Source organism: Rhipicephalus sanguineus, chromosome 4 (genome assembly GCF_013339695.2).
Source record: "Rhipicephalus sanguineus isolate Rsan-2018 chromosome 4, BIME_Rsan_1.4, whole genome shotgun sequence".
In the NCBI taxonomy this organism is placed as follows: Eukaryota; Metazoa; Arthropoda; class Arachnida; order Ixodida; family Ixodidae; genus Rhipicephalus; species Rhipicephalus sanguineus.
This window is the reverse complement of record NC_051179.1, coordinates 57228608-57253613: the sequence shown is the minus strand read 5'-3', so window position 1 is coordinate 57253613 and position 25006 is coordinate 57228608. Positions and strand designations below refer to the sequence as shown.

The following is a 25006-nucleotide window of genomic DNA, read 5'->3' as shown; positions in this document are numbered from 1 at the left end:
GGCACAAAGAGTGCTTCGACGACACGCCGCCTTTTTCGTTTTTGCGTGCTGTTTCCATCGAGGCTGCACCTCGTCAACATCTGGGATTCACAACCTGCACAGTAAAGTGTCTAAATATTGTTCACGCTTTCTATGACGGGGTATGTAAGAGAGCCTCACCACGCAGCGGCTGTGTCGGTGTCATTTACGGTGAAGCATTTCGCAGTTTGTTCATAAGCAACGAAAAGCATGTACGACTTCAACTGTTCGGTATAGTATGTCGTAAGTTGAACATCTCTCCTTATGCATTTTTCTTTTTTTTTCACTCTATGAATAACGATCTTTAAAAAGTGGCTTGCGTCGAATAATAACTGCAGGAAGTGCTGATATTCCGGCGTGTTTAATTTATACGCTTTTCTTTCGAGCAAGTTTTTGAGAAGTTATCTATTTGCAGAACGCTCTCCTGTCACACACTGACATTTAGTCCTTGAATTAAACTTCAGTTAAATATTTAGTCGAACTTAAACCTGCAATACGATCCTGGTCTTGTGCATGTGCAGCAAGCTTTACAATGTTCAAGGCTGAGGAAACAGCGCTACGTGACGAGTTTGCCACGTTTATTTGGAGCTGTCTTTGTGTTACGAGACAGTATAATCTCTTTATCACTTTGACGTGGTAGCTTAAGCCTGGTCAAGCTTTTTGTCAGGTGAATAGCCTTCTGCTTAATCTGCGTGCGTGATGTTGAGCGTCCGTTTTTGCGTATGATGTTGCAGCGTCGTCATGTTCAGTATATTTTCAATGTGGTTGTGACATCAACATTTGCGCGTGTACCGCAGATGCTCCCGGGGTTTTATGAAGTAAGTAGTTGAGCTATTTCCTTTTCTTTTTTTTTAAAGTTCACTTCACGATATAAAGTACACATTTAATTCTTCCCGGAACACAGCGTCAGCAGCAATAAAGCATGTGTGCCTTTTCTTTCCACTTCTTTCTCGAATATTGTATGTCGTAGCGCGAAGGCAAAAAAGAAAAAGACAATATGTACACCAAGTTGAACGACCCGGTTCGTGCGGCCTTCATCGAAAGAGCGGGAACTGTCGCAGTCACTCTTCTACTCTTCAGTAATCTATTTTCTGCGCACTTAATTGCTTTGCTGCTGGACTCGGGGAAAAAGAAAAACTGCTGCGTTGCAAAATCCAACTCTTCTGAATTCAAAACAATGTTTGTTAGTCCCCCTTCTGCAAGTCCTTCTGCAGGTTCTTTGGAGAAATCACTGATGTGATTGCCAACGGCTTCACGGAAACGCAGATCAAAAGCATATTCTTTGTGTATTCTTTGTGTGCAGATTCTTTGATTTGCGTGTAAACTAAAGATGTTGCCAGCGGTAAGTAAAAAAAGCGACATGGTGGAGAGCGGCCGATGGATCTCACGTGTAGCACAGCCGTTGGCGCGAAGCCGCCCCTTCAGATTCATCGTGGTGACAGCAGTAGTGGTAGCCCTGATCCACTGGTGCTTCGACATGGATGACCTGAAGGAGACAGTGAAGGTATGTCGAAAGCGCGCCAGCGCCTGTTTATAGCGATCTTCCGTGTGTATTGCTGACGTATCTATACAACACTGAATGTGTTGTTGACAACTTAGACGTTGCATACTCAAGAGGCATCTCGCCCGGCACCATTTAAGATCTCTGTTAATCGCTGTAAGTTGTAAATTGTCATACGAGGAACATCTTACGAAAACAATTGTCCGTTAGTGAATATTTTAGAAGAGTAAAAGAGAGCGAGAGAAACGAATAGAGAGACCAGGAAAGATAACCAAGCAGGTACTCAGTTGGTGACAATACACTGGAGGAGGAGGCAATGGGGAAAATATGTGAAAGAGGTGAAAAAGAAGGAAAAGTAGGGCGCTGCCTGGCTTCCGCAGAAACTGCGTGCTTTGATCGGCCGGACACGATCGCGGGCGGGCTGTCTTGACAGGGATCAGCAGACGGCTCGTGACTATGTATACATGCTTCTCTCTTACCGCTGTTTGAGTTCAAGCCATAGAAAGCGCAAAGGACTACCGCTCGCGGCAGGGGCCACGTTTCCTTACGCCAGTGTTTTGTTTAGTTACGCCAGGTCCGATGCCAGAGGAGTTAGCTGCTGGCTTTCCTTCGTATAACAGTCCAGCAGGGCTGGAAACAGATAGCCAGAAAAGTATTCCGGAATACAGATATCGATATACGCGTGCTTTAAGCCTAAAATAGACATAATGAGATACATCTGTCTTTAACGTAACGAGATATTTCCAAGATACTTCTGCAGAAAGGAAAAAAAAAAGGTATCCCGGAATAAAGAAACATGACCACTTTTGTGGCACGTGGCTTCCCCACCGCTCCGGCTGCGGGAGAGTCAGGTGCCACAAAAGCCCGCTGCACGCTTGTAAGTGAATTAACAACGCACCCTGGCACGCTGAAGGTAAAGCTGGAACCGTGACAAAGAAGTTAGCCACCGTCGAGCCACTTTGCCGCCGCCGCTTTGGTGAATGCTTTTGGATGTGCTACCACTTTGAGAACTGAACGTGGGTGAAATCCACTGTTTCAAAGCGGCACTCGCACGGTGGCTCATGTAGAAATGGCTGGTCACCAGAAAAAAATTAGGGGTGCCGCACCGGTCTTGATAGGCAGCGACCTTCGTCGGACGAGACAGACAACACTGCCTGCGCTCTTGTGCTGTAAGCGGCGACGGGCGCTTTACCACTTTGGCCTTCTGTGCGTGTGGGGAACCCTTCGCCGCCCTCCCTGTTTCGCCGACTGGCGACGCGCCTTTTCTTGGCTTTGCATATAGAATTAAGTGCTCTTTTTTCCCTACTTCAGCTCATTTAGAACAACAAAAAATGTAACGAGATACCCGTGTCCTGCATATATATATATATATATATATATATATATATATATATATATATATATATATATATATGTATATATATATATACATATATATATATATATATATATATATATATTTATATAGCCCTCCACTACGGCGTCCCTCATAATCATATCGCGGTTTAGGGACGTAAAACCCCGACAATTATTATACAGAATGATTGACTGGTTTTCTTTACTTTCAGATCGCTTCGCTTCGACTTCGTTGGCATTCGGAGACCATCAACTCTAGTGAACAAGGCACGGAAATGCCCCCTATCCGCAACGGTGTTCCCGAGGATGTTATGAAAGATAGCAAGCGAGCAAAAGCGTCCGCAGAGAATTCTTGTCCTTTAATACCCCCGAAATTAGGTGAGCACCTGTCTGCGTCATTTTTAGGGCTGACATTAAGTGGCACTAATACATGCTGCCATACTCCGTTCTACAGCAAGCGCAGATTTCAGGTGCCATTTATTCAATGGATCTAAAATGAAAATGAAGAGGCGGAAAGCACTAAGTAAACAATAGACGATTGTTTTCGCATTCGCTGGGCATAATACAACAAAACTAGTTCTCACTTTTGGCATGTATATAAGGTGCCGGCCCTGACGTCATTCCATACTGCCATCGCGTTAATAGCTAATTGAAAGCCTAGATTTGTTTCCTATCTGTTTGACCTTAGAAGCACGTTGAAAGCTGAGACTCGTACAACAAGAAATCGTACGTTGACGTCACGATAATATCTCTATATTCTAGGATGATGCTGATCCATGTTGAAGCTACCGTTGAGTGATTGATTTTGTAGTACCACGGGACTATTAGATGTAAAACCATGAGATGTAAAAAAAAAACAATATTAGATTTGGACGCCGTATTTTCGTGATGCACCCTGCACATAATACAAATTAGTCCCATAGACAAAACTGCATATGGAATATATAAAACGAAAAAAATAAGCAAGCATTCGTAGTTGCTTTCTAATGCTCCATACTCCCAGGATGTTTTTCATGAAAGTTTGCTTGTTTTTCTGGGCACTTCTCTGCAGACATCGTGTGGTGCAATGTCACCATAATTGTAGTGAACAGTACTACTGGGACATAAACGACGACGTCAAGTTGTAGTGTCAAGACAAGTGAATTTTATTAGTTTCTTTGCATACAACGTAGCATCGTTAGTGACATGTGGTACATTAGGAGGTCCCATAGTTAGGCACCAAATGTAAAGAAAGCACTTTTTTGTTAACGGCTTTGTGAATTTTCCACAAAGCATGACTACTTAAACGGCGCATTTACGGCGCTATTTTGACCTCTCACGTCAATATTCTACAATATTGTACAAAGGGACGTTCTGTGCAACGACATCTGCCTAATATAAGCAAATTCCAGATGCAGGCACCACCATCCCGTTAAACAGTATACCTCGCCAATAGTTTGCGTGTGCAATTATCCAGGGTGTCGTCTTAATGTGCCAAAATATTAAAAGCGTTCTACAACGCCAGTTGCTTTGCATCTTGTATCTACAAATTTTCTAAATGGATTCGGCAGCGCGCGACTTGAACCAAATGGAGCAAAAATGAGCTGTTCGGTATCTTGAGCTGCTTTTTCAGATGAAAAGACGTCAGTATTGGCATCAAAAATTGTTTTTTTTTGTGTGTGTGTTTCGCGTGGCAAAGACAAACCATTCGATAAGTGTTTATAAATGTGATGTGAGGAAATTCCCACAAGCTGAGCACCTGCTTTCTGAAGCATCGATAGTGTTCGCCGCTGCCCTTATTATTATATTTAATACACACTATGGTACACACTAATTACGTCAAGAATGTGTTTTTCGGGAACCATTCGTATATGAAATTGCCAGGCTCGGAAATACGTACGCTCAATTAAAAAGCTTTCAAACCGCCAATTCCAAAAAGAAAGCAAAGCTTGATTTTTAGAGTAATTTGCAGAGGCAACAAGCAAGCAGCAAAACAGACGATGGCTTCGAATGCAGTAGCACGCGTTGACAATTCGCATGCCATCCTGGTTGTTAGCGCTGCGGAAATATTGAGCATTATTCAAGGGGTCATGAACTACCCCTTGGGCTTGGTGAAAAAACACATCCGGCGGAAAGCAGGCACTATTATGATCTTGCGTCTTGCACGGCAAGGAGCGTTTACAAGTGGAGCGCGAAGTTGTCATTTTCTAAGGCGCACGTTTTTTCTCGTAGTGGCCTGTGCTCATTCTCTTCGGAGCTGCCGGCGCCTGCTGTTTGACGTCGAACAACAGACAGCATGCGATTGGCCAACGGCCAACATAAATCAAGTGCGGCGTTTAGATTAGATAAGCTTCTTGCCACTGGATGCCGCCATGTGCCGGCGCCGCGCTACTTAGTCTGCCAACGTTGCACAGTGAGCCACATTCGCGCACAAGAATCACAATGGGACAGAGAGATCGCGTTTCATCCCGCCCGCTCAAGGTCATGGCTCGCGCTGGCGTAAGTTCATTTCCCAGTGCTATTCCTCTGTGTGTGGCTTCCAGGACAATCGTCGTGACGAGAGAAGAGAGAGTGCCTAAATCAAGCGACAAATCCCTGCAACTTCTGTCGCTTTTGATGGATTTGAGAAATTTTTGCGGCAATCTATTCGTGAGGCAAGAAACTCCGATGCTGAGGCCATTCGATGATTTTTTGGAAAGTGGTTCAGGGCCTTTTAGCGCTTCTTGGTTTAAAAAGTTCTGATGCCATCTGTACAAGTCGTTGTAGAGTAGAGTTTAACTTCCTGTCGTTTCAACTTTTGATACCCACTTCCCTTTTCTCTATTTCAGTCGGAGACATCCCCGTAAAGATGGACGTACCCTCCCTTGAGGCTGTAGAGGATGAATTCCCGGATGTAATGCCAGGAGGCCGCTTCCAGCCAAAAGAGTGCACTTCAAGACACAGGGTCGCCATACTCGTTCCCTACAGGAATCGCACCGAGCACCTTAAGATATTCGCGTACAACATTCACAAGGTCCTCTCTCGGCAACAGATCGACTACGGCGTCTTCGTCATTGAACAGGTGCGGTGGGGAAACAACTTAGTTGGTCGCCCGGACGTATTCGCATGTATGGGAGCTTTGAACCATGCGTCGAAGAGCTATTTGTTCAAGACTGTGACTGGAATTTAGGTTGTTTAAAATCTGGTCTGGTAATGATCTAATTTGCGGCAATTCCAGTTTCCACAGTTCACCGAAGGTTGTTGTGATTTCTGATTTGTAAATGTAAGTCGGCATGCTTAATTTTATTGAAAGTGTTAATATGATGATTATTTGACACAAATACACACACCGCTGGAGAGTGTGAGGAAGTAGGCTTTGAATTGCGACCGAAAGGGGCATAGCGCCTGCTTACTCCATAAAAAAGGAGAATCGCAAAGGACGTTGAATAACAATTAGGCGGAGAAAAATAAGAGGACGACCAATGCGAGCACGGAGTAAAATATACGTATAAGAACAAATGCAGAGGAGCTAGAAGTTATTGCACATCACTGCAATGCAAGGCCCTGATTAAAAACACATTAAAGAGTCAATGAGACTGCTGACGCTTCCATTTGCGTTTAGAGCTCCTTCCATAGACAACCTAATCTCATGGAGTGCCGTTTTTAAAAGACAAGCTGATTATGCTGATGTGAATGTTCTTTGAAGTTACCTTGTTTTTACAGTGGCGCAGAAAAAGGTTACAACAGAGTGATATTTTTTGTGGAATTTCCTTGGCGTTCAACCAATTACCGCCGTTTGAAGTATGTGCTTGTATGTCTCAATATGTTTTTGAGAACTTTAGCCCTAATCGTCAGTGTTGAACTGGGTTGTTGATGTTCGAAATCATCTTTTTTTAAGTAACGCTGTGCAAACAATCTAATAGCCACCATTTGCTGCCAGATTAAACAATTAAAACGAAAAAAGAAAGAAATTGCTAACTTAAGAGGACGTAGAGGTATTGTAATCCAGCAACGATCAATAAGGTTACTGGTCAATAAGCCAGCAACGATCTCGCTGAAGTCAGGTTGATTGATATAAATGCTTGGTGCACAAGAAAGGCAGCGTAACTAGAAACGCCCCACCATGGAACAGAGCATGCTTCTACAGGTCAAGGCACTTAGACTATTTGCATGTCGGACTCATATAAGGGCGATAAATTTATTTCTATAAATGCATGACGAGAGTGTGAATAGAAGGCGAGTGTGTCGTCCGACCTTTTCAAACGTCATAAGCCTTAGTCTTTAAACATTATAAGCATTGTCTTATGAAGACAATACTTATAAAGTCGGTGCACTTTAGCACCTGATGTTGCTGTAGCTTTTGGCAACAACGACGCAAACAAAGCCACCAGAAATGACAACTGCTGTTATTCTATCCAGCCTGATGGCGCTGGCCAAAGTTTTCGAATCGTCAAACTAATCCCATCGAAATCCATGGTGGGGCGTTTACTCTAATCAATGAATAAGCGCAGTTGGAACAAAAAAAAACAAAGTGAAAAGAAGAAACGAACACGACACCTTTCAGCATGTAAGACGATCGATGGGTGAGCTTGTTGGTACTTAAATGTTTAGAAAACTTTTTCATTTGCGCCCAAAGTTTTCTAAAAGAAATTTCCCGCATGCTGCCACCCGTCGTTTTTGCATGTTCGCGTGAATGTGTCCTGGTATGTGTTCTTGTGTGTGTGTGTGTGTGTGTGTGTGTGTGTGTGTGTGTGTGTGTGTGTGTGCCTGTGCGTGCGTGTGTGTGTGTGTGTGTGTGTGTGTGTGCCTGTGCCTGTGCGTGTGCGTGCGTGTGTGTGCGTGTGTATGTGAGTGTGTGTGTGTGTGTGTGTGTGTGTGTGTGTGTGTGTGTGTGTGTGTGTGTGTGTGTGTGTGTGTGTGTGTGTGTGTGTGTGTGTGTGTGTGTGTGTGTGTGTGTGTGTGTGTGTGTGTGTGTGAATTTTTCGCGCTAAGTTTATTTGTAACGAGTAAATGCGGATGTTTTTGTTTCACATAGTTATGGATGTAAGTATCGACTACGGTATCACTTATTCTCTTTTACTTGCTTTTACATACTAGGAATGCCATTGCTTCGCAGACTCTTGTATTATTTGTTCCCATTTAACCTACAAAGCTTGCCATTACCTCGTAGATTGTCCCGTGCATCTCCGATGCTTTTCGCACTCCATATATATGCGTTGGCGCGTGTGTGTCCTGCTGATTTTTTTCGCTAAGCGTTTTCCTTACGCTTTCCTATACTGAGCTTGCATTATGTTCCATGCCTGCTCCCAATCCTGCCTAGGACACCTGATATAGGCCGGCAGTTACGTGATACATAAATCAAAATGCAGGGTGACAGCGCTGGCTTTAACCGAGCGAAACTCTTCAACATCGGCTACGTTGAAGCGACGGCCCTGTACGACTACCAGTGCTTCGTGTTCCACGACGTCGACATGGTTCCTGTTGACGACAGAAATGTGTACACCTGTCCGGAACAACCTCGACATATGTCCGTCAACGTCAACAACAAATCCGCGTGAGTAGAACGAACTTTTATCAGTATCACACACACGAACTGCTCTTTTTGTGTTTGTTTTCCCACGGATAAGCGCCTATCTGCTATCTGAAGAACAATAGCTGAATAGGACGCTATTCAAGGAAAAATTAGTTCATGAGTTTCAGTGACAGCCGAGCGCGGCTCTCCAATTCTTCAAACTTCCTTTAAGTATTGTGTTCAGACCTCATGCCCACGTGGTCAGTTTTACAGCGAAAACCGTTATGAGATCACAACAAGGGCCGTTTTTGGCGCCGTAGTTGTCCGCTGCCGCCGCCGGTCTTCGTAACCACTATCGCACGAAACAAGCAAAAAAAAATCTAAATAAGAAAAAAATATCCGGGGTGGAACGAGGTTCGAACCTTGGCCCTATGCGTGGGAGCCCAGTATTCTACCTCAAAGCCATGCCGGCGCTTGAAACTGCGTTGCAAAAAGACCTTATACAGGCTTCATGTCGGGAAGGAACCGCATTAACATATGTAACGTAGTGTGCTAGTAGAGTAAAATAACAACCAGGCGTCACACAACGCGAATTCTGTAATCGGGCGCCACACCGTGCGAATTGCGCAACGAGTGTGTTGTTGAATGCTTCCTATCCATTACAAAGTGATCTGCCACATATTCTTCGTCGTCATCAGCCACAGCATCAAAAAAGTGCACATAATGCCTTACAGGTGTTTAGCGCGTACCGCGGTTCTTCGCAGAATGACGAAAAATTGCATAGTGGCTGCTTCCCTACTTCACAAAAATTATGATGATTTATAGCGTTGTTGGTTCCTCGCAATTGCACATCTATTTGTTGCCAAGGAAGCCCATAAGGCTCCCATGATTCATTTCCTCAGGGTCTTAATAAAGTTAATTCTCTCTCTCCGTTTCTCCGGTTAACGTATGTTATAAAGCGTGGTAGGACAGTTAAATAACGACCGGGCGTCACACAATGTGAATTACGTATCTAGTGGGTCATTTAAAGCTTCCAACCCATTACAAAGGGCTCAGCTATAATTCTTCATCGTCATCTACACTCTAAGAAAAAAAAAGAGTATGCGTGACTCTTTTCGGAGAGTTCTGACTTGCCACGTATAGGACTCTCTTTAAATAGTCACGGTGACTCTCTTGGTGGGTCAGGGTCGGCTCGCTCTAGGAGTGTCCCCTGACCCTCTAGGAAGAGTGGAAAGACACTCATCCGAAGGATCACGTTACCACTTTTAGGGAGTCAGACGACTCTTGCCGGTAACACTCCCACAGGGGTCAAGTGAGCCACACCGAAGCGTCAAGCGACTCCACAAGTATTTTAAGCTACTCATTGGACCCTTGCTCTACTTTTGCGCGACTACTGTTGGAAATAGTGGAGTATTGATTTTAATCAAGTCCAATAATACTTGCCATTCTGCCCAGCGACTGAAAAAAAAGAATAGTTCAGTTTTAGCATTATTTTAATAAAACTCGTCAAAACAACACATATTTTCCAGCAAAGTTATATAGAAAGCGCGAAAAGATGGTCGGTGATTTCCAATTAAGTTTGCGTATTCCTCATTTACATGCTTCTATGAGTATAGCCAACTAAAATGTGTGACTGTGATGTGCACAGTGTCATATGGTGCTAAATAAACAGCAGAAATCGCCATCATGTTTCCATATTTATTCCTTATGATTAAGAATAAATCAAAAAGTGGTGACGGCTTGAGGCATCAGACTTGTGGCTTGCTAGGTTGTCGCTCCTGTCCAGCGTGAGCATCGTGAAAAACGGTATCTGAAAAGCAGAACGTGACATTATGATGAGAAAATAAAATTGCAGCAAAGGTTTGCAAAACCTACACAATAAGTGGTTCAAACAGACATAATAAAGGCTAACAACAAAACAACAAAGCACATCCTCCGGCAGTCAGGGGCATGCCGTGAGCAGTTATTGACCGCATGTTTTACAAACGTAACCCATCCTTAAATACTCAGATAAACAGATGCGAGTACGAGGGCCCGATCGACACCCAGCGCGTGCGTACGCCGTCTACGTCGAGATCAGACATGTCATATGCTAGAATTAGCGCACAACTCCCACAATCACGTACACTCACTCGATTCTGTTATAACGCCCAACGTCATCGCAGTGTATGCAAACCACGAAAACAGCAAGCACAAACGGGGGAAAATAGTGCACGGCGGCGGCCGCAACAACGCGCGCCGTCGAAAGTCTAGAGCTTTTGCACTTTACCGGCGAGGCGTGTCCAACTTGAATGACTACCGCGTACGTTGTGGAAGCCACCGTACTATATCTGCACCTCAAACTACCGTCTTTAAGCCAACAAAAACCATTATATATAGTGCGTCTGAGCGTTCTGTACACAGGCTTTTTTTTTTTTTCACGTTCCTACGCGCGGAATGCACGCTGCACACTCAAGGTCGATGGAAATGTTATTATGAAGAAGACTAAAGTGCATCTCAAAACGACATCTTGCACCTTCAGTAGTGCAGACACAACGTGCGATCAGCAAGAAATAACCCTCGATAATTGTTTGCATCGCTCGCTTTTCGGGAGCCTGTACAGCAACGCGCATAACGGTGGTAACTCGTTAACTGACAGCTTTAGTTGGGCATCCGCAACAGCCCCGCGGACGAAGGCTGCTGTTGGAAATGGCTGGCAGGTTCCGCAGAGCTGCTGCGGACGCCCAGATAAAGCTGTATAATTAGTACCTACGAAAGCAGTACACTCACCGTTAACTGGCGCCCGTTGTCGGTGTCCGCAGCTCCATGAATATTCCGCGCTCCAAGCATCACTTCGTGCACGGAGCCGGCGTCAACACCACCTAAGACGCGCAACCAACGCAACCACACAACGCATTCCAATAGACGATGAGACAGAGACTGAGACGACTGAGAGAGGAGAGCGGCGCGCCACCCCGGCGCCAACCCTGTCTGCGTCAGCGAGCAAGGTGCCACAACGGCGACAACGGCGCCAAAGGCAAGCGCGCGATATGTATGGCGTATACGGCGGCTCTTCCGTGTACCGAAGCCAATCGAAAGGCGCTTCGGGAGGGTCCAGTGACTCCTTTCAAAATGCTAACTCTTTTTCTCTGCCTGTACCTTCCAAAAGGGGTCAGATGGACAGCCGAAGAGAGTCACGGTTCCATGACCCTCTTTTGACTCTCTTTTTTCTTAGAGTGTACCGTCGCATCAACAAAGTGCACATAATGCCGTACAGATGGTACCTCGCTTCTCCGCAGAATAATGAATAATGTCGTGGTGGGTGCTTCCCAACTTCCCCAAAATTATGATTTGTGGCGTAGTGGGTGCGTTGCTAATGTACTTGTATTAATAGCCACAAGAGAGTTTATAACGGCTCTAGAAATGCCACTCTTCCAGCTTTCGCTGTGACTGCGCTGCGCTTTCCGCTCAGGCCTGGCGTTTGTTGTTTGACAGAACGATGTCCGCTTTAGTTTTAGTCGTTCTCAGAAGTGAAAGCTGTAAAGGGTTCATGAATATGTAGCTGGTTGGAAACGTGTTGATTGTAGTTAAACGTCAGATGTCCCAAATGCGCAGCTGTTTGATATAGCAAGGTACGTAGTTGATTTATCGTCATTTCCTGCGCAGGTTTCTGTGAATGAGTGCGCGCTGACGCTCCACGAGTTCATATGTGAACGCACCGTATGTTGCACCTGTGGAAGTCTTGGCATGCGGAGAATCGACGCGAAAAGTTCAACGACGGTTGAACTGTGCGTTCTCCTGCGACATACTGAACGCTAATTAATAACGCGCACTGGAATGCGAAGCAAATCAGCTTTTCGCCAGCGCAGTAAACCTGTAAGGCTGCTTCTACGACGGCAAAAGAAAAAAAAAAGTCCCATGTCTTTGTCATTAGAAATTTCGTGTTATTTGCCCATGCATATAATTGCGCATTTCGCATGATAGTCTGCAATACCACTCCGAGGGATATGTAGCGTGGCACGGATTCAGACGTGGATACGTGTTTTTATACAGTCACCATGCTACAGCCTCACCTCGCGTAAGATCGTTGTTCGAGAAAGGCAATAGTTTTGTATGGCGTGTATGTAGATTGATGTTATATATTGGCTTCAAATCGAGCTCGTAATGTCCACGTACGAACCTAGAACGCGGAGTCCACACATCACTTTGTGGTATTATCCGGTTTCACGAGAGATCTCTTCTTTGATAGTCCTTTCTTTGAGAAATATTTCTCTGCCTTGTGGATATTAGCAGAAGCTAACTGTTTACAGGGTGCATAATCAGAGTGCATATATGCACTCTGATTTGATAATTTTGATTTCTCTCTGTGATCTGCCTATAAGCATTTAGTTATAGTGATTAAACTCGACGATAAATATCTCAAGCAACCAAATGAAACCAACAGATAATTATGCGAAGGAAAGCACACATTATTTTTGGTGTTTTTTTTAACCGTAATGTCGTAATTACGACATCAATTGCAATGAATCAAAGTGGACAAAAAAAGACCTTTCTGTCGGTTCGGCCCGAACACACAATCTTCGAACCTTCGAGCACTTCGAACAATTTCTCTTCCATCGTTCAAATAAAGCATGGAACACACGATACGACGTTGCATCCGGTGCGACGTGCGGCGGGCCGGTACGGCAGCCGGATTAGAGTCGTTTCGTCGTAGGGGCTTCGGATCTGTCGTCCGGCACACGTCAAACTCGGCAAATTTTAGTCGTCCAGTCGGGACGCTACAGCCAATGGCAATGCGGGAAACGGGTGACGTCGCTCCGCTAGAGACGCCGGCCGGTTACCTCACCACTTCCCAGTAACGCCGCTCACGGCAACATGCAAAAAAAAAAAAAAAAACAAATGTTGGCTACGATTGGTTTCTAACCCAAAATAAGGTATAATTCAATAAAGTGACGTATTTGAAGTGTTTTACTCTAGCAAACAATAGCCCAGTGCCAAAACCTTCGCGCAATTGGGGGACGCGTAGCGGAGGCATTTACGCAAAAAGCACTCGCCTGGCTTCCATCTTTGTTCCTCACACAGAACGTCGTCAAAACTAATGCAACATATTAACGCATGATATAAGATTACAAACATTAACAGTGTTGACAAGGATAGGCGCTCTATGACGAGTTTGCACTTGATCTCAAACGGCTGCGGCAATGGCGTCCGTCTGGCTATAGCCTGCCCAGTGCCTTCTATAAGTCTTAGAGGAGGCGTTGGCCTACCGCTCCTTAAAGACTAAAATTCTCATCACTTGCGGAAAGCTCGAGCCCGATAGCATCTGGCTTGTCATTATCGCGTGCTGGCCGCCATTGTTCGCTCGCCTTCACTTGTGACGTAACCACACCCGCAGCAGCCCTTACGCAGTCCGCAGCGCCAGATGATATATGGGTTCAAGATTATGTATGCTTGCTCAAAACGTGTGTGCAAGAGTAATAATAATTTGGTCTGTAGGTTTGTTAAGGACGGGATGTTGTGATACGTTTTTGGCTTGTAAACGCACAGTTTCATTGACTACGTTCGTTTAAAACGAAGCTGCTTTTTATGGAGCTGTTTGTTTCGTACTTATTGACGAGGATAGGATCTCTTGCGAGCGGACATCGGGGCGTTAGATATAGACGTAGCCTGCACGCTGCTCGCTCGTTCGTACCGCCGCGCGTCGGATGGGACTCCGAATCGTATACCGTGCGTTCAGAGATACAGTTTTCGAAAATCGCGCTGCAGTGAAATGCGAGAGGTTGCGAATTCGCAGTCAAGCAAAGATGTATGCTACAAAAGTTAATACAAAATGTCTTGTTAATTAGTCCGCTGAAACTCGGGTTAGTGGCGCGAAAGTCCTGACACCTCGTCTTGCGTCTTGGTAAAAACGCAACGTTCACTATGTTTATAGCAAATAAAAATCAGTAAAGTCAGGAAAAACAATGTCGACCTGCACGTACTACGTGTCAGTTGAGGATGGCCTGTAGCCCTCTGACTGCATTGTTCTTCCAGGAGTTGCCAGTCAGGTACCTATCAGCCATCCGAAACGAAAGCAGCTGTGCGCTGACATTTGCCGGCCAGGTGTTATTTTCCCTGGAGAGCAATGTACATTACAGCTTTTGACCTTTAAAAGTGGATCTCTTGAAGGCCTCCGTTGCTCCGTGAGCCGCGAACAGAAAATGATCAGAAAAGATAAGATGAAAGAAAAGACGAACAGAAAAGATAGATAGATAGATAGATAGATAGATAGATAGATAGATAGATAGATAGATAGATAGATAGATAGATAGATAGATAGATAGATAGATAGATAGATAGATAGATAGATAGATAGATAGATAGATAGATAGATAGATAGATAGATAGATAGAGAAAGAAAGAAATAGAAATAAACAGTGACAAAAGAGACATACACAAAAACAGAGAGAAGAGATAAAAAGAAAGAAATAGGGGAAGAACGGAAAAAACTGGCAAAGCTTATCCAAACAGCAACAGCCAGAACTGCCTAGGTGCCCATCAGCTACGATGTCTCCTTAAGCCGTGTACCGACGATCGGTACACGCAACGTACGGATCGTCGGTAAGGATCCTGACCGTAAACGCATTCAACGTAATGAGCTTGTTCGGACGTTGTTGTACTTAGCGTAACGTACGTAACGTTTCGGGCGTAAATGTTGGCGGGCCCGCGACTTTTACGACAATTACTGATGCGACCGTTATGTACGACCAATGGGCAAAGCAGTTTGTTTTAATTTTTCCGTTCATGGGGCTTCCGTCCTCTCCAGATTCCGCGTCTTCATGGTTCTTGAACTTTCATGCAGTAGCGTGTCTGTGCACTTGGTTTGCCGGTGTTTATTGCTTTGTGAGCCCGTGGCCAGTAACCATGACCCGTGTGGAAGCGTCTTCGCTGTGCAGTGATGAAATACTCATAGATGAAGTGCGACAGAGGCCCACACTGTGCGACCAGCTTCTGAAATCGTACCACGACAAGCAGCGGCAGAACGGCGCCTGGCTGGACTTTTGAGAGAGGTTGGAACTTTGCAGCTGAACGATTGTTGACAATGCACGAGCTGCAAAACGTTCACGTAAAATACTTGCTGCAGCATATAGTGTCTGCCGCGATGCGCGTATCGGTTCGTGAAGACGCTGGCGTAACTTAGAAGGATACCTTTGTAGCGTTTATTGGTTGATGCTCAATTCAGAATTTATTTTTTTTGCACTTTTTTATAAAAGGCGAAATACTTACATGCCTCATCAAACGCGAAAAGTGACCGGCGGCATCAACATGAGTGATGAAAAAAAAAAGTCATCGTGTGATGACGTCAACACGTGACGTCAGAGGTTACCGAAATTCGTGACGTCACTATGACGTCCCATCAAGTGTCCTCACATGATGACGTCCACACATGGCATCGTCGCTTGGTCTGAAGTGGGCCGATCACGGAGGCACTGCAAAACCACGTGACGTGCAGAAAGCTTCCAATTCATCCGATCCCGGAGCCAGTGCCAAACCACTTTGGGGGCGGAAAGCTTAAGGGCGGGCTGGGGTGGGATGAGGGGGGGGGGGGGTCAGGCATAAATACAATCAACTGAAAAGAAAAAAAGGACGGATTTCGCCTTCCAGTCATAGGCAATTGCATAGGGGTGGTGTGATTTATTTTATTGTACTTTTTTGCGGGGCGTGTTGGTATTGGAACGATAGATCATCCCTTTGCAAACCCAGAAAATGACATTGTGCGTGAGTTTGACGTCGAAGCTTGGCCAACGTCTACTTCTTCCTTTTACCCACGCATGTGCGTCTTCATAGCAACCGACATGCGCAGCGCCAGTTTGTTCCCCCCACTCGTAGACCCCCTTTCAGTCAGTCGGCGAGAGCCGCGTGCCGGCAGGGGCGCCCGCCTCTAGACCTCAACTCCTGTCCCGTGGCTCTCGCTGCGGCAGCACGAATAAAAATGCGGACAGCGTGTCGCTGTTTGCCGCGCGGGGACGCTGACGCGCGGGACACCGCCACGGTATGCTTTCAGCGGTAGCTGCTGCTATCGCTCGACAAGCTTTGTTTAACCGCGTTCGGCCGAGTCATTTGTTTTCAAGCTTTCCAGCTTTCATAACTCGGCCATCTTTTTAAAGCGAACCTTCCTTTTCTTGTTCTAGTTTGGGTTCAGTTCGGCGGGAAATTGCAGTTAGGAGAGTAACCTTCCGTACTCGCTTATCAACCTCCATCGAGTCAGGTGGCCGCAATGACTGGTGCTTGCACCATGCCTTTAAAAATGAGAGCTTATGCAATATGTAAATGTCGGACAACTTATCTTAGGGAGTAAGCGCTCTGAACAAAGCTGTAGTACTTCATCAGTTTTTTTAGCGCGTTGCCTTTGGACTTCAGTAATTTGCACGCGAAATCATTTCAAACGCCTGGAGCACCCGCCTCGTGCGCCACCGATGGCGGCGCTGCGAAGGGCGCCCCGGTGACGCAAATGGGGAGATTCGGCTTCTGTCGTATGCTAGACTCTGGCTAGTACAGCAGCACTTTCGTTATGGTTCGCTCGCGTCGCGCGGCGCTCCTCGACTACTAATTGTATTTTCTTCTCGCGATAGTTCTATTGGTGGCTGCTGGTATTTGAGGAGGTTAAGAAACGTTTACATTTAACGTATCTTCTTATACCCACGGCCATCGCGGTCAGGATCATGCCCCCGAGTTAGTAGCGTAACTCACTGAGCTGGATGGCGTTGAAATATCTTACGTGAAAGCGCGAACCTCTCGCCAAGCCAGTTAACCAGAGGCTAGGCTGCTTTTGAAGCGAAGCGCGATCGCTATTAGGGCTTATTCGCAAAAGTTAGCGTTGTGTGAACAGGCTTAAACAAAAAATTCACACTTCACTCTCAGTTGTAGTCATGTGGACCTATGTATACAAAACGTTTGCCGACCAAATAAAATTGGTAAGTTCACCGACCAGTGGGCGATTACGGGCAGCTAGCATGGATTGGGCGAGTTGTATGCACAATAAATGTTACGCATACCATCGGCGCCGAATGAAACGCCAGCAGTGGTGCGCGTAGTACTGTTCGCACCCTTATGATCAGAGATCAGGGGCGTAGCCAGGGAGGGGGGGGGGGGGTGAACCCCCCCAACCCGGAAGTTTTTGATTTTGCATTATTTATATACACGCGCACATACAAACGCACGCACGAACATACATATGGTTTAACCCCCCTCCCTCCCCACCCCACCAAGAAGGCAAAACGCCTTCACTTGGAAATCTTGTACTCTATCAAAACTCACAAAGAGGACACGCCCTTCAGAGCAATTGTGTCTGAACGGAGAACATGGCAATATGCCGTTTCTAGCTATCTTCAGAGGCACGTATCGGCTCTTAATGTTGCCGATCCGTTTCGTGCTCACAATTCCGAAGCTGTTGTTCAGTATCTTAAGGTTAGAAACCCAGGTGCATGCTCTGCTTTCAGCAGAGATGTCAAAGATGTTTTTTTATTCCTTGCCACATGAACGTCTTTTGCAAAATGTCAAGGTATGTGTCTGCGAGGATAATGACGAAGTTTGTTTCCGCAATAAAGCTGGAATCAGTGTTGAAGGCTTTATGCGGCAGCCTGTTGTTTCTAACTACGAGCTCACTGACTGCTTGTATTCAGGCTATCGGACGAGGTTTGATGCATGGACTTCGATGACACGTGCGCCGCACCGCTATAGATCTTGTCAAATAGTCAGAAAACGAAATGTTTATGTCAGGGGTTTCAAACTCACCTCAGCCAGGGGGCCGCACTCACAAAATTAAGTATCCGTCAAGTTCCTCAAGGGCCAGGACAGTGAAGAAGGTTGGAGAGGAAGAGAAATGGGGGGGGGGGGGGGTAGTGATGGGGAGTTCGAAGAAAATGTCAGCTAACGTTGCCATTTGAAAGCAGGCCTTCCCATATCTCACGTACGAGTCATTTCTCAAGCGGACTTGACGTCAGCTTTCGATAAACATCGATACTGATCTACAGAATTACGCCGGTGCTGATATGAAGTTGTTCCATGGTTCCGTTTTAACACTTGGCGACCACATCGGTTGCCTCACGAAAAAAAAAAAATGATTGAGACCAGCAACGTTAGTGTAGTTCATGAACATACATAAGGAACTTAAAGAAAAATGGGACGAAGACAGTCATGTGCGAGCTGGGCCGCATGTTTGAGACACCTGATTTAGATTATACGTTCGACTGGCGAGAGCGCGCAACCGAGAAGCTGCTATGTAGGTCCCCCTCTTGCTTTTCCTCTTGCTCGTTTTTAATGATCCGGATGCTAACATCAGGTGACGACGTTATTCTACACAGAAAATATTTGCAGAAAGACCATTAGAAAACTATGATATTAATGCGACAGCGTTAAAGAGCTCGTTTCGCAGAAACTCCGGTGTCGGCGTTTTTGTTAGTGAGCGAAAAATCAGCGCTATCCATTAGCGAAATCCGAGATAGATGCCAATAAAGAAATAATAAAAAAAAGCTTCGGTTCGAGTGGGAATCGAACCCACGTCTCCTGCGTGGCAAGCAGGTGTGCTACCACAGAGCGACGTCCATGCTTGAAACTGTTTCAAAAAAAAAAAAACTGTAGGGTTGTTATTTAGTGCGAGGAGTGTAATATTGCGTGGCAGAAGCGTACAATCACACCAGCCGTCAAGACATGTAAGTTGCGCAACGAGTGGTTGATTTAAGGGCCCACCAATTACGAAGCGCACATGCGTAATTAATCTTCATCATCGGCAACAACATCAACAAAGTGTGAAGCTGCACATATGTGCGCGTGTCGCCTTACAGGCGCGTAGCGGGTACTTCGCCAATTCGCAAAAGGAAGATTTATGGCGTTGTTGCTGGGCACTTCGCAACTGTACTTGCAGTAGGCATTCTACGCTAGCTTGAAACGGCCAATTTTACGTGCACACACGTTCCTTTCCTTGCGGACCGGTTGGGGTGTCCATCGAGAAATGAAGCCAGGCTAGCGATTGAGAAGGTGATGTGAACGGGCCCGATTAAGCTGTGGCGTTCTGCTATTGAAGGCGAAGCTCAAACGTCCTCCAATTTTTTTATCTTTTGCATGTCGTGCAAAGAGAACGCAGTCTCTTGAAGCTGTACTATGTTCATGATGCGGGAAGAGATGACAATTTTCGTGGCTGTGCTTTTTTTTTCAGGGTTTACTACAATTACTTTTTCGGCGGAGTAAGTGCAGTGACTAAGGAACAGATGTTGCGCGTCAACGGGTACTCCAACAAGTACTGGGGATGGGGAGCTGAAGACGACGACATGTCTTACAGGCGAGTACACTTGAAGTTGCAGCAGAAGGCACGCAGCTGGCAACAAACAATGTTCCTTGCGGAGCGTACTAAGCGTTCTAAACAACTGAGCATATCAGATATCAATGATGAGATTCTTTACTCTAGTTCTAAACATGAACGCTTAGAAGCGACAGCAACTGAAGATGACAATGTGCGATATGACATGGCATGCCAAGAACTTGAGTCCGGAGGAACTGAGCTCTAGGATAGCCGAATGCTCCCCCCCCCCCCGCCCAGGTCAATTCGGTGGCTTCGCCCACGATGGCACAGGAAGATATGAATCATAAAGTAACTAGCGAAAGTGGCATATGTGAAAACAAATGCAATTATTCTACAGTGGTTCGTGTTAAAAGAACAGGTTCCCCACCCCTGCTTCCCAGATTGCTCGTTCTTTTTTCCGTGCTGTTCTGACGCATCTAAACATGTTGAAAACAAAGACTTAGCAATCTTTATTTAGCACTTAGTTAACCCTGTCGGTCGCGATGCTGAAGCGGTTAAGGTGCTCGGCTGCTGACCCCGAAGGTCGCGGGTTCGATCCCGGCCGCGGCGGTCGATTCTCAATGGAAGCGAAATGCTAGAGGCCCATGTACTGCGCGATGTCAGTGCACGTTGAAAAAACAACAGATGATCCAAATTTTCGGGGCCCTCCACTACGGCGTGCTTCATAATCATATCGTGGCTTTGGCCCGAAAAACCCCAGATATTATTAATATTATTATCTTAGTTAACCTACAGACTTCGACTTTCACTTACATGTTACTCGCAACATTACGCATGTGTTCCGAAAATACAAAATTTCGTGAATTATATAGTTTTCAGAAAACTGTAACAACAGGCGTATCTTATTTGGTTATTCGCGTTCTCACTTGAACAACTCGAGCCTCGCACTAATGCTAGTTTCGATGACATTACCAGTTAGACAGCGGCTTGGTGAAGGTATACCCGCAAAGGGCAATCAGGTGGCCGCGTGTTTGTTATAAACCGAGGTTCAGCTCGCTAGTTAGGTATCGGAGCGATGTTCACGCTTAATTTGTCTCAACTAGTGGTAGAACGCGGTGCTTTACACGTCCATGCTTCACACACACACACACACACACACACACACACACACACACACACACACACACACACACACACACACACACACACACACACAGGTTGAAGTATTAAGGCATTAAGGATAATAAGGTGTCTGCATGCACATGCAGACACCTTATTATCCTAGACACGCCCGGTACCAGAGCGGCACCAATGCGTACTCGAGTGTTTTTATTCATTGAGCATGGGCTTTCAACTTATAATAATAATAATTGCTGGGGTTTAACGTCCCAAAACCACGATATGATTATGAGAGACGCTGTAGTGGAGGGCTCCGGAAATTTCGACCTACTGGGGTTCTTTAACGTGCACCTAAATCTAAGTACACGGGCCTCAAGCATTTTCGCCTCCATCAGAAAATGCGGCCGCCGTGGCCGGGATTCGATCCCGCGACCTTCGTGTCAAAAGTCGAGCACCATAACTACTAGACCACCGCGGCTTTCAACTTACAGCAGTCATGTTGATGAATGGGTAGGCTCTGCAGGCGTGAACTTTCAAGCACTGAAATGCTTCTACGGTGTTACTGAGACACTGTATTATCTTTGCTTAACGAAGGCTGCAAAAATATGGCTACAAGATTTTTAGGCGTCCACAGACAGTGGCGAGGTACGCTACCCTGGCCCACGTGAAAAGCAAGCCGAGCGATCAAAGGTGAGATCATTTGTTTCGGTCAAGCATGATTATTCGCTTAGGGAATGACGGGTTAAAGGCCTGTACTGCTATATTTCGTTTATTTCGTGTACAAATGGTTCCAATGTTAGCGTCAAAGAAGTCATTACATAATAGGGTGCTAGGAAAAGACATGGTGACGATTTGAACAAGAAAACATATCGCACGTACACGCTAACACCTGACTAACTGCAAAACAGGTGTTGCATATGTTCAAAATCTAAAGGTGAACATAGGACCAAATTCTGTCTGGTTGGGGACGAACTAATTGTTGAAACAGAGTGACACCAACCGAGGGAGGTAGGGATTAAAAGTAAAAAATATTTTTTTAACTTTACATAAACGAAGAAACCCGACATTTCGGGTCCCACTCGGACCCTTCTTCAGGGGTGACCACTGACCTCCGCTACTGGGGGGCACCAGAAAGCACCAGTTTTATAGGCTTCTTTTCTTCAGGCCATGGGGTCACGCCTGTTCTCAATGATGTGCTGAAGTCCACTGAAGTAGACGCTCGGCAGCGCACCTGTAAACTGGTTGACATTACCGAGTGTCACCTGGATGTGCCAGGATTCCACGAAATGAATCTTATGGTAATTGACCTCTAAGTCGACTTCGCGGGGGTTTTCAACAGCGATGAGGTGGTATTACAGCGCATCAATGCCGCGACCTCCGGGTCGGTAGTCGATCACCATAACCACTAGACCATCGCGGCAGGGGCTGACTGATTCACTTTCTACTTGTCTAGACGAGACCGGTTGAAGCCGTTGATACTGGACAAACCCGCTTTCGTTGATTAAAAAAAAACGTGCGGTCACTGCTGCGATAGCATTTAAGAATACCTTTTTGGCGAACCAAAAAAGCTGTTTCTCGCTTCGTTCCTACTGCTTGTCATATGCTATATCGCGCGAATCAGGTCATCACCAGTTACGCATGAATACCTACAGTGAAACACCTTCTGCAGTGACAATAGCCTTCAGTTATTGCAGTTATTTGGATCTTTGCACATATGTATACTTGCTAGTTGGCCAGTAAAGTATAGGTATGTGCCAGGAGGCTTTGTTTCAGCGATTTATTAACCAATTTCAGGATGGGTCTCCTCAAAAACTGGGCCAGCCGCATCACCACGGATGGCCTAAACAGCCTCAAGTACAAACGCTTGGACATGAAATTTAACAAGCTCTACACGTGGATACTGGCTGACCTACGAGAGCCAAAATGACACGCAAGTGTGGCCGTGCCAATCGACACAGAGTTGAGACCACGTCTTCGTGCAGATGCGCATGTAGAAAAGGCCACGCGCTTTAGTGTTATTGTGCCAAAGACGCATACTCGATCGGCGTGTGCGACGCAACGTGTTTCACAATATTATGGCAATTTCGAGCAGGTTACAAATATTGATAAACACACACAAACTTATACTGTTCTTTGGACAACGTCTTCTTTAAAGTGATGTGCTCGACGCAGTTCGCTCAAAGTGATGTGCGCAGAGAGATCGACGGTGTTTTGTGTGTGAAAACCATTGGAAGGCTTCCCGAGCATACACAAGAAAGCGTCATGTTCTGGAACATCAGCGGATCACAAGCTCAAACTGTGTACGTTATGTGATGTGGTTTCCCATTCTTTTGTTCACGAGCGGTATTCGGAAAGAATGTGTTATATATATATATATATATATATATATATATATATATATATTTGTGCGAGGAGCGGGATAAGTGGCGAATTTTCCAACGAATTTTTTAACGAACTTTAGCAAATAAAGACCTAAAACTAAACATGTTGTCTTCCGCAATCTGATCATCTTCGCAAACGGATTCTTCTGGCCCCGGAAGAATGAATTACGGTCAAACGGATGTTCTATAGAGAACACGGGGGCCTAGGCGCATGAAGACAGCTTGGTAGAAACTAAAAGCCAAATAGTAAGGAAGGTTACATTTCATAGACGGAGCAGTTTGAATTGGTCATTATGATTATGATCATCTTAATTATCATCATCAGTCAGGCTGATGAAGAAAAGACGAAGAAGAAGAAGATGATGATGATAATTTTTAAAGAGCAAGCGACATGCTTTCACGGTGGACATTCCTGGTAAGTGCGGATCGGCGCCAATCATTTGTCATACACGACTTTACGTTAAAGTTAAAGCTTACCCTACATTTTACAAGCTTCTGTAGCTTTTGCGATTTCAAGAAGCCAATAGAGCTGCAAGTTCCGCAGCCATCGATGTCGATGGGTGGTCTGTCTTGAAACTGATGGTAGTAGGTCGCGCTGGGACAAACGCTGCTCAGGGCGAATACAGGAGGGTTGTTGATCCACCAGTACAAATATGTATGTGGTCGGCATGTCTCCCAAGTTAAAAGAAACAGCGATAGCTGCTCCACTAGTGGCGATGAAAGCTCAGATGAAAGCGCAGATGAAGGTACTTGGGTAGTCAATCATGAACAACCTCAACGATGGTTGATATTCAGCGATTCGGAGGGAGGAAGCCCTAAATTTGTTTCTATGGTCTCTACGGCATGGGCCATTCGAACAACTGGTCTTGGAGATTGGAGGTTAGAGATTTCGCTCCTCAAGTATGAATGCCCCTTTAAGGTGCATTCACACCTGAGAAGCGAAAAGGAAGCGAGTACAGCAGAGAGAAAGGAAAACGTTGTCCGCGCGCATCGACAACATTCCCATTCATTCTGCCGCTGCTTCATGCCGCCGTCTTCGCCATTTCTACCTACTGCACAAGGAAATAAAGTGGATAGATGACACTTCTCCCGTTTTCTGAGCTGTTTATTTCGTGTCCAATACAAAGCTATGGGTGCAGAACACGGAGAAGAAATAGTTTTGACCTTTTAAAGCATTTGTTTTAGAAGATGCGCCAGCGGGAGCTACATAGCCGAACACCCCGGCTGCGGCAGCGGTTGATTCATTCGGTTGTGCAAAGACAAAATCTGCTGGGGCACGCCGACAAGCTGCTACTGCACTTTCTGCTAATCCCCGCCTTCTTGGCAGTGTTAATCAAAATCAGACTCATGAGGATTGAGTCCTTGTAAAGGCTGTGAATCTTGTCGTGCAGCGCAGGTAGTTCGCAATTGCGTTGATGCGAATCATCGCCGACGACTTGGCCGAAATTTTGAATTTCTGGCTGGTTGCTTACACCACGTGGTTTACATGCTAGTCCAGCCACAGTAGTGCTTCCGGAAGGCGTCCCGCTTTCGCGTGTCGAAAAAATCGTTTCGGGACGATCGGGCTCGCCGTCTGGCTTTTCGCAGTCTTAGGCGGCGAAGCGAACGGATTGCTGGTGAATTTTGCCGCTTTTTCCCCTTCGAGACCAACTCTTCGGCAAATGTCGTGACTTGAACACGGACCTTCCTTCGCGTTGAATTCAGAAAGGCCGCGATAAATAATTGGAAATACATACTCGGCAGATGTTTTGTATGTCAGTTTCGTGACAGGTTCTACGAATCGTCTTCATATTCTGAGAATTTGCCATTTACACATGTAGCGCACGACGTTAGCGTCGCGACGGCGACCAGTAAATAATAACAGCGCGTCTCACGCTTATCAGTGTGTATCTATTTATCAGCGC

At 45.7% G+C, this 25006-nt stretch overlaps 1 protein-coding gene across 2 annotated transcripts; it reads left to right on the top strand.

Moving 5' to 3' along the window:
* LOC119390033 (beta-1,4-N-acetylgalactosaminyltransferase bre-4) lies at window positions 1-23084 on the top strand. Of its 2 annotated transcripts, XM_037657546.2 has the most exons (8): window positions 2-261; window positions 1322-1522; window positions 3088-3253; window positions 5683-5915; window positions 8203-8387; window positions 19519-19641; window positions 21316-21411; window positions 22516-23084. In XM_037657546.2, the coding sequence occupies exons 2-8, from the start codon at window positions 1349-1351 to the stop codon at window positions 22646-22648; spliced, it is 1110 nt and encodes a 369-aa protein (XP_037513474.1). In that variant the 5' UTR covers window positions 2-261; window positions 1322-1348; the 3' UTR covers window positions 22649-23084. The 2 variants fall into 2 exon arrangements, with proteins under 2 accessions (XP_037513477.1, XP_037513474.1); XM_037657549.2 differs by lacking the exon at window positions 19519-19641 and having other exon boundaries at window positions 1-261.
* Window positions 23085-25006: the final 1922 nt, after the last annotated feature.

Coding starts and splice junctions, on each gene's coding strand:
- LOC119390033 (XM_037657546.2), top strand. CDS start 1,349: ATGTTGCCAGCGGTAAGTAAAAAAAGCGACATGGTGGAGAGCGGCCGA. Junction 19,642..21,315: donor GACGACGACATGTCTTACAG/GCGAGTACACTT, acceptor TGCTTAACGAAG/GCTGCAAAAATATGGCTACA. Junction 21,412..22,515: donor AGCAAGCCGAGCGATCAAAG/GTGAGATCATTT, acceptor AACCAATTTCAG/GATGGGTCTCCTCAAAAACT.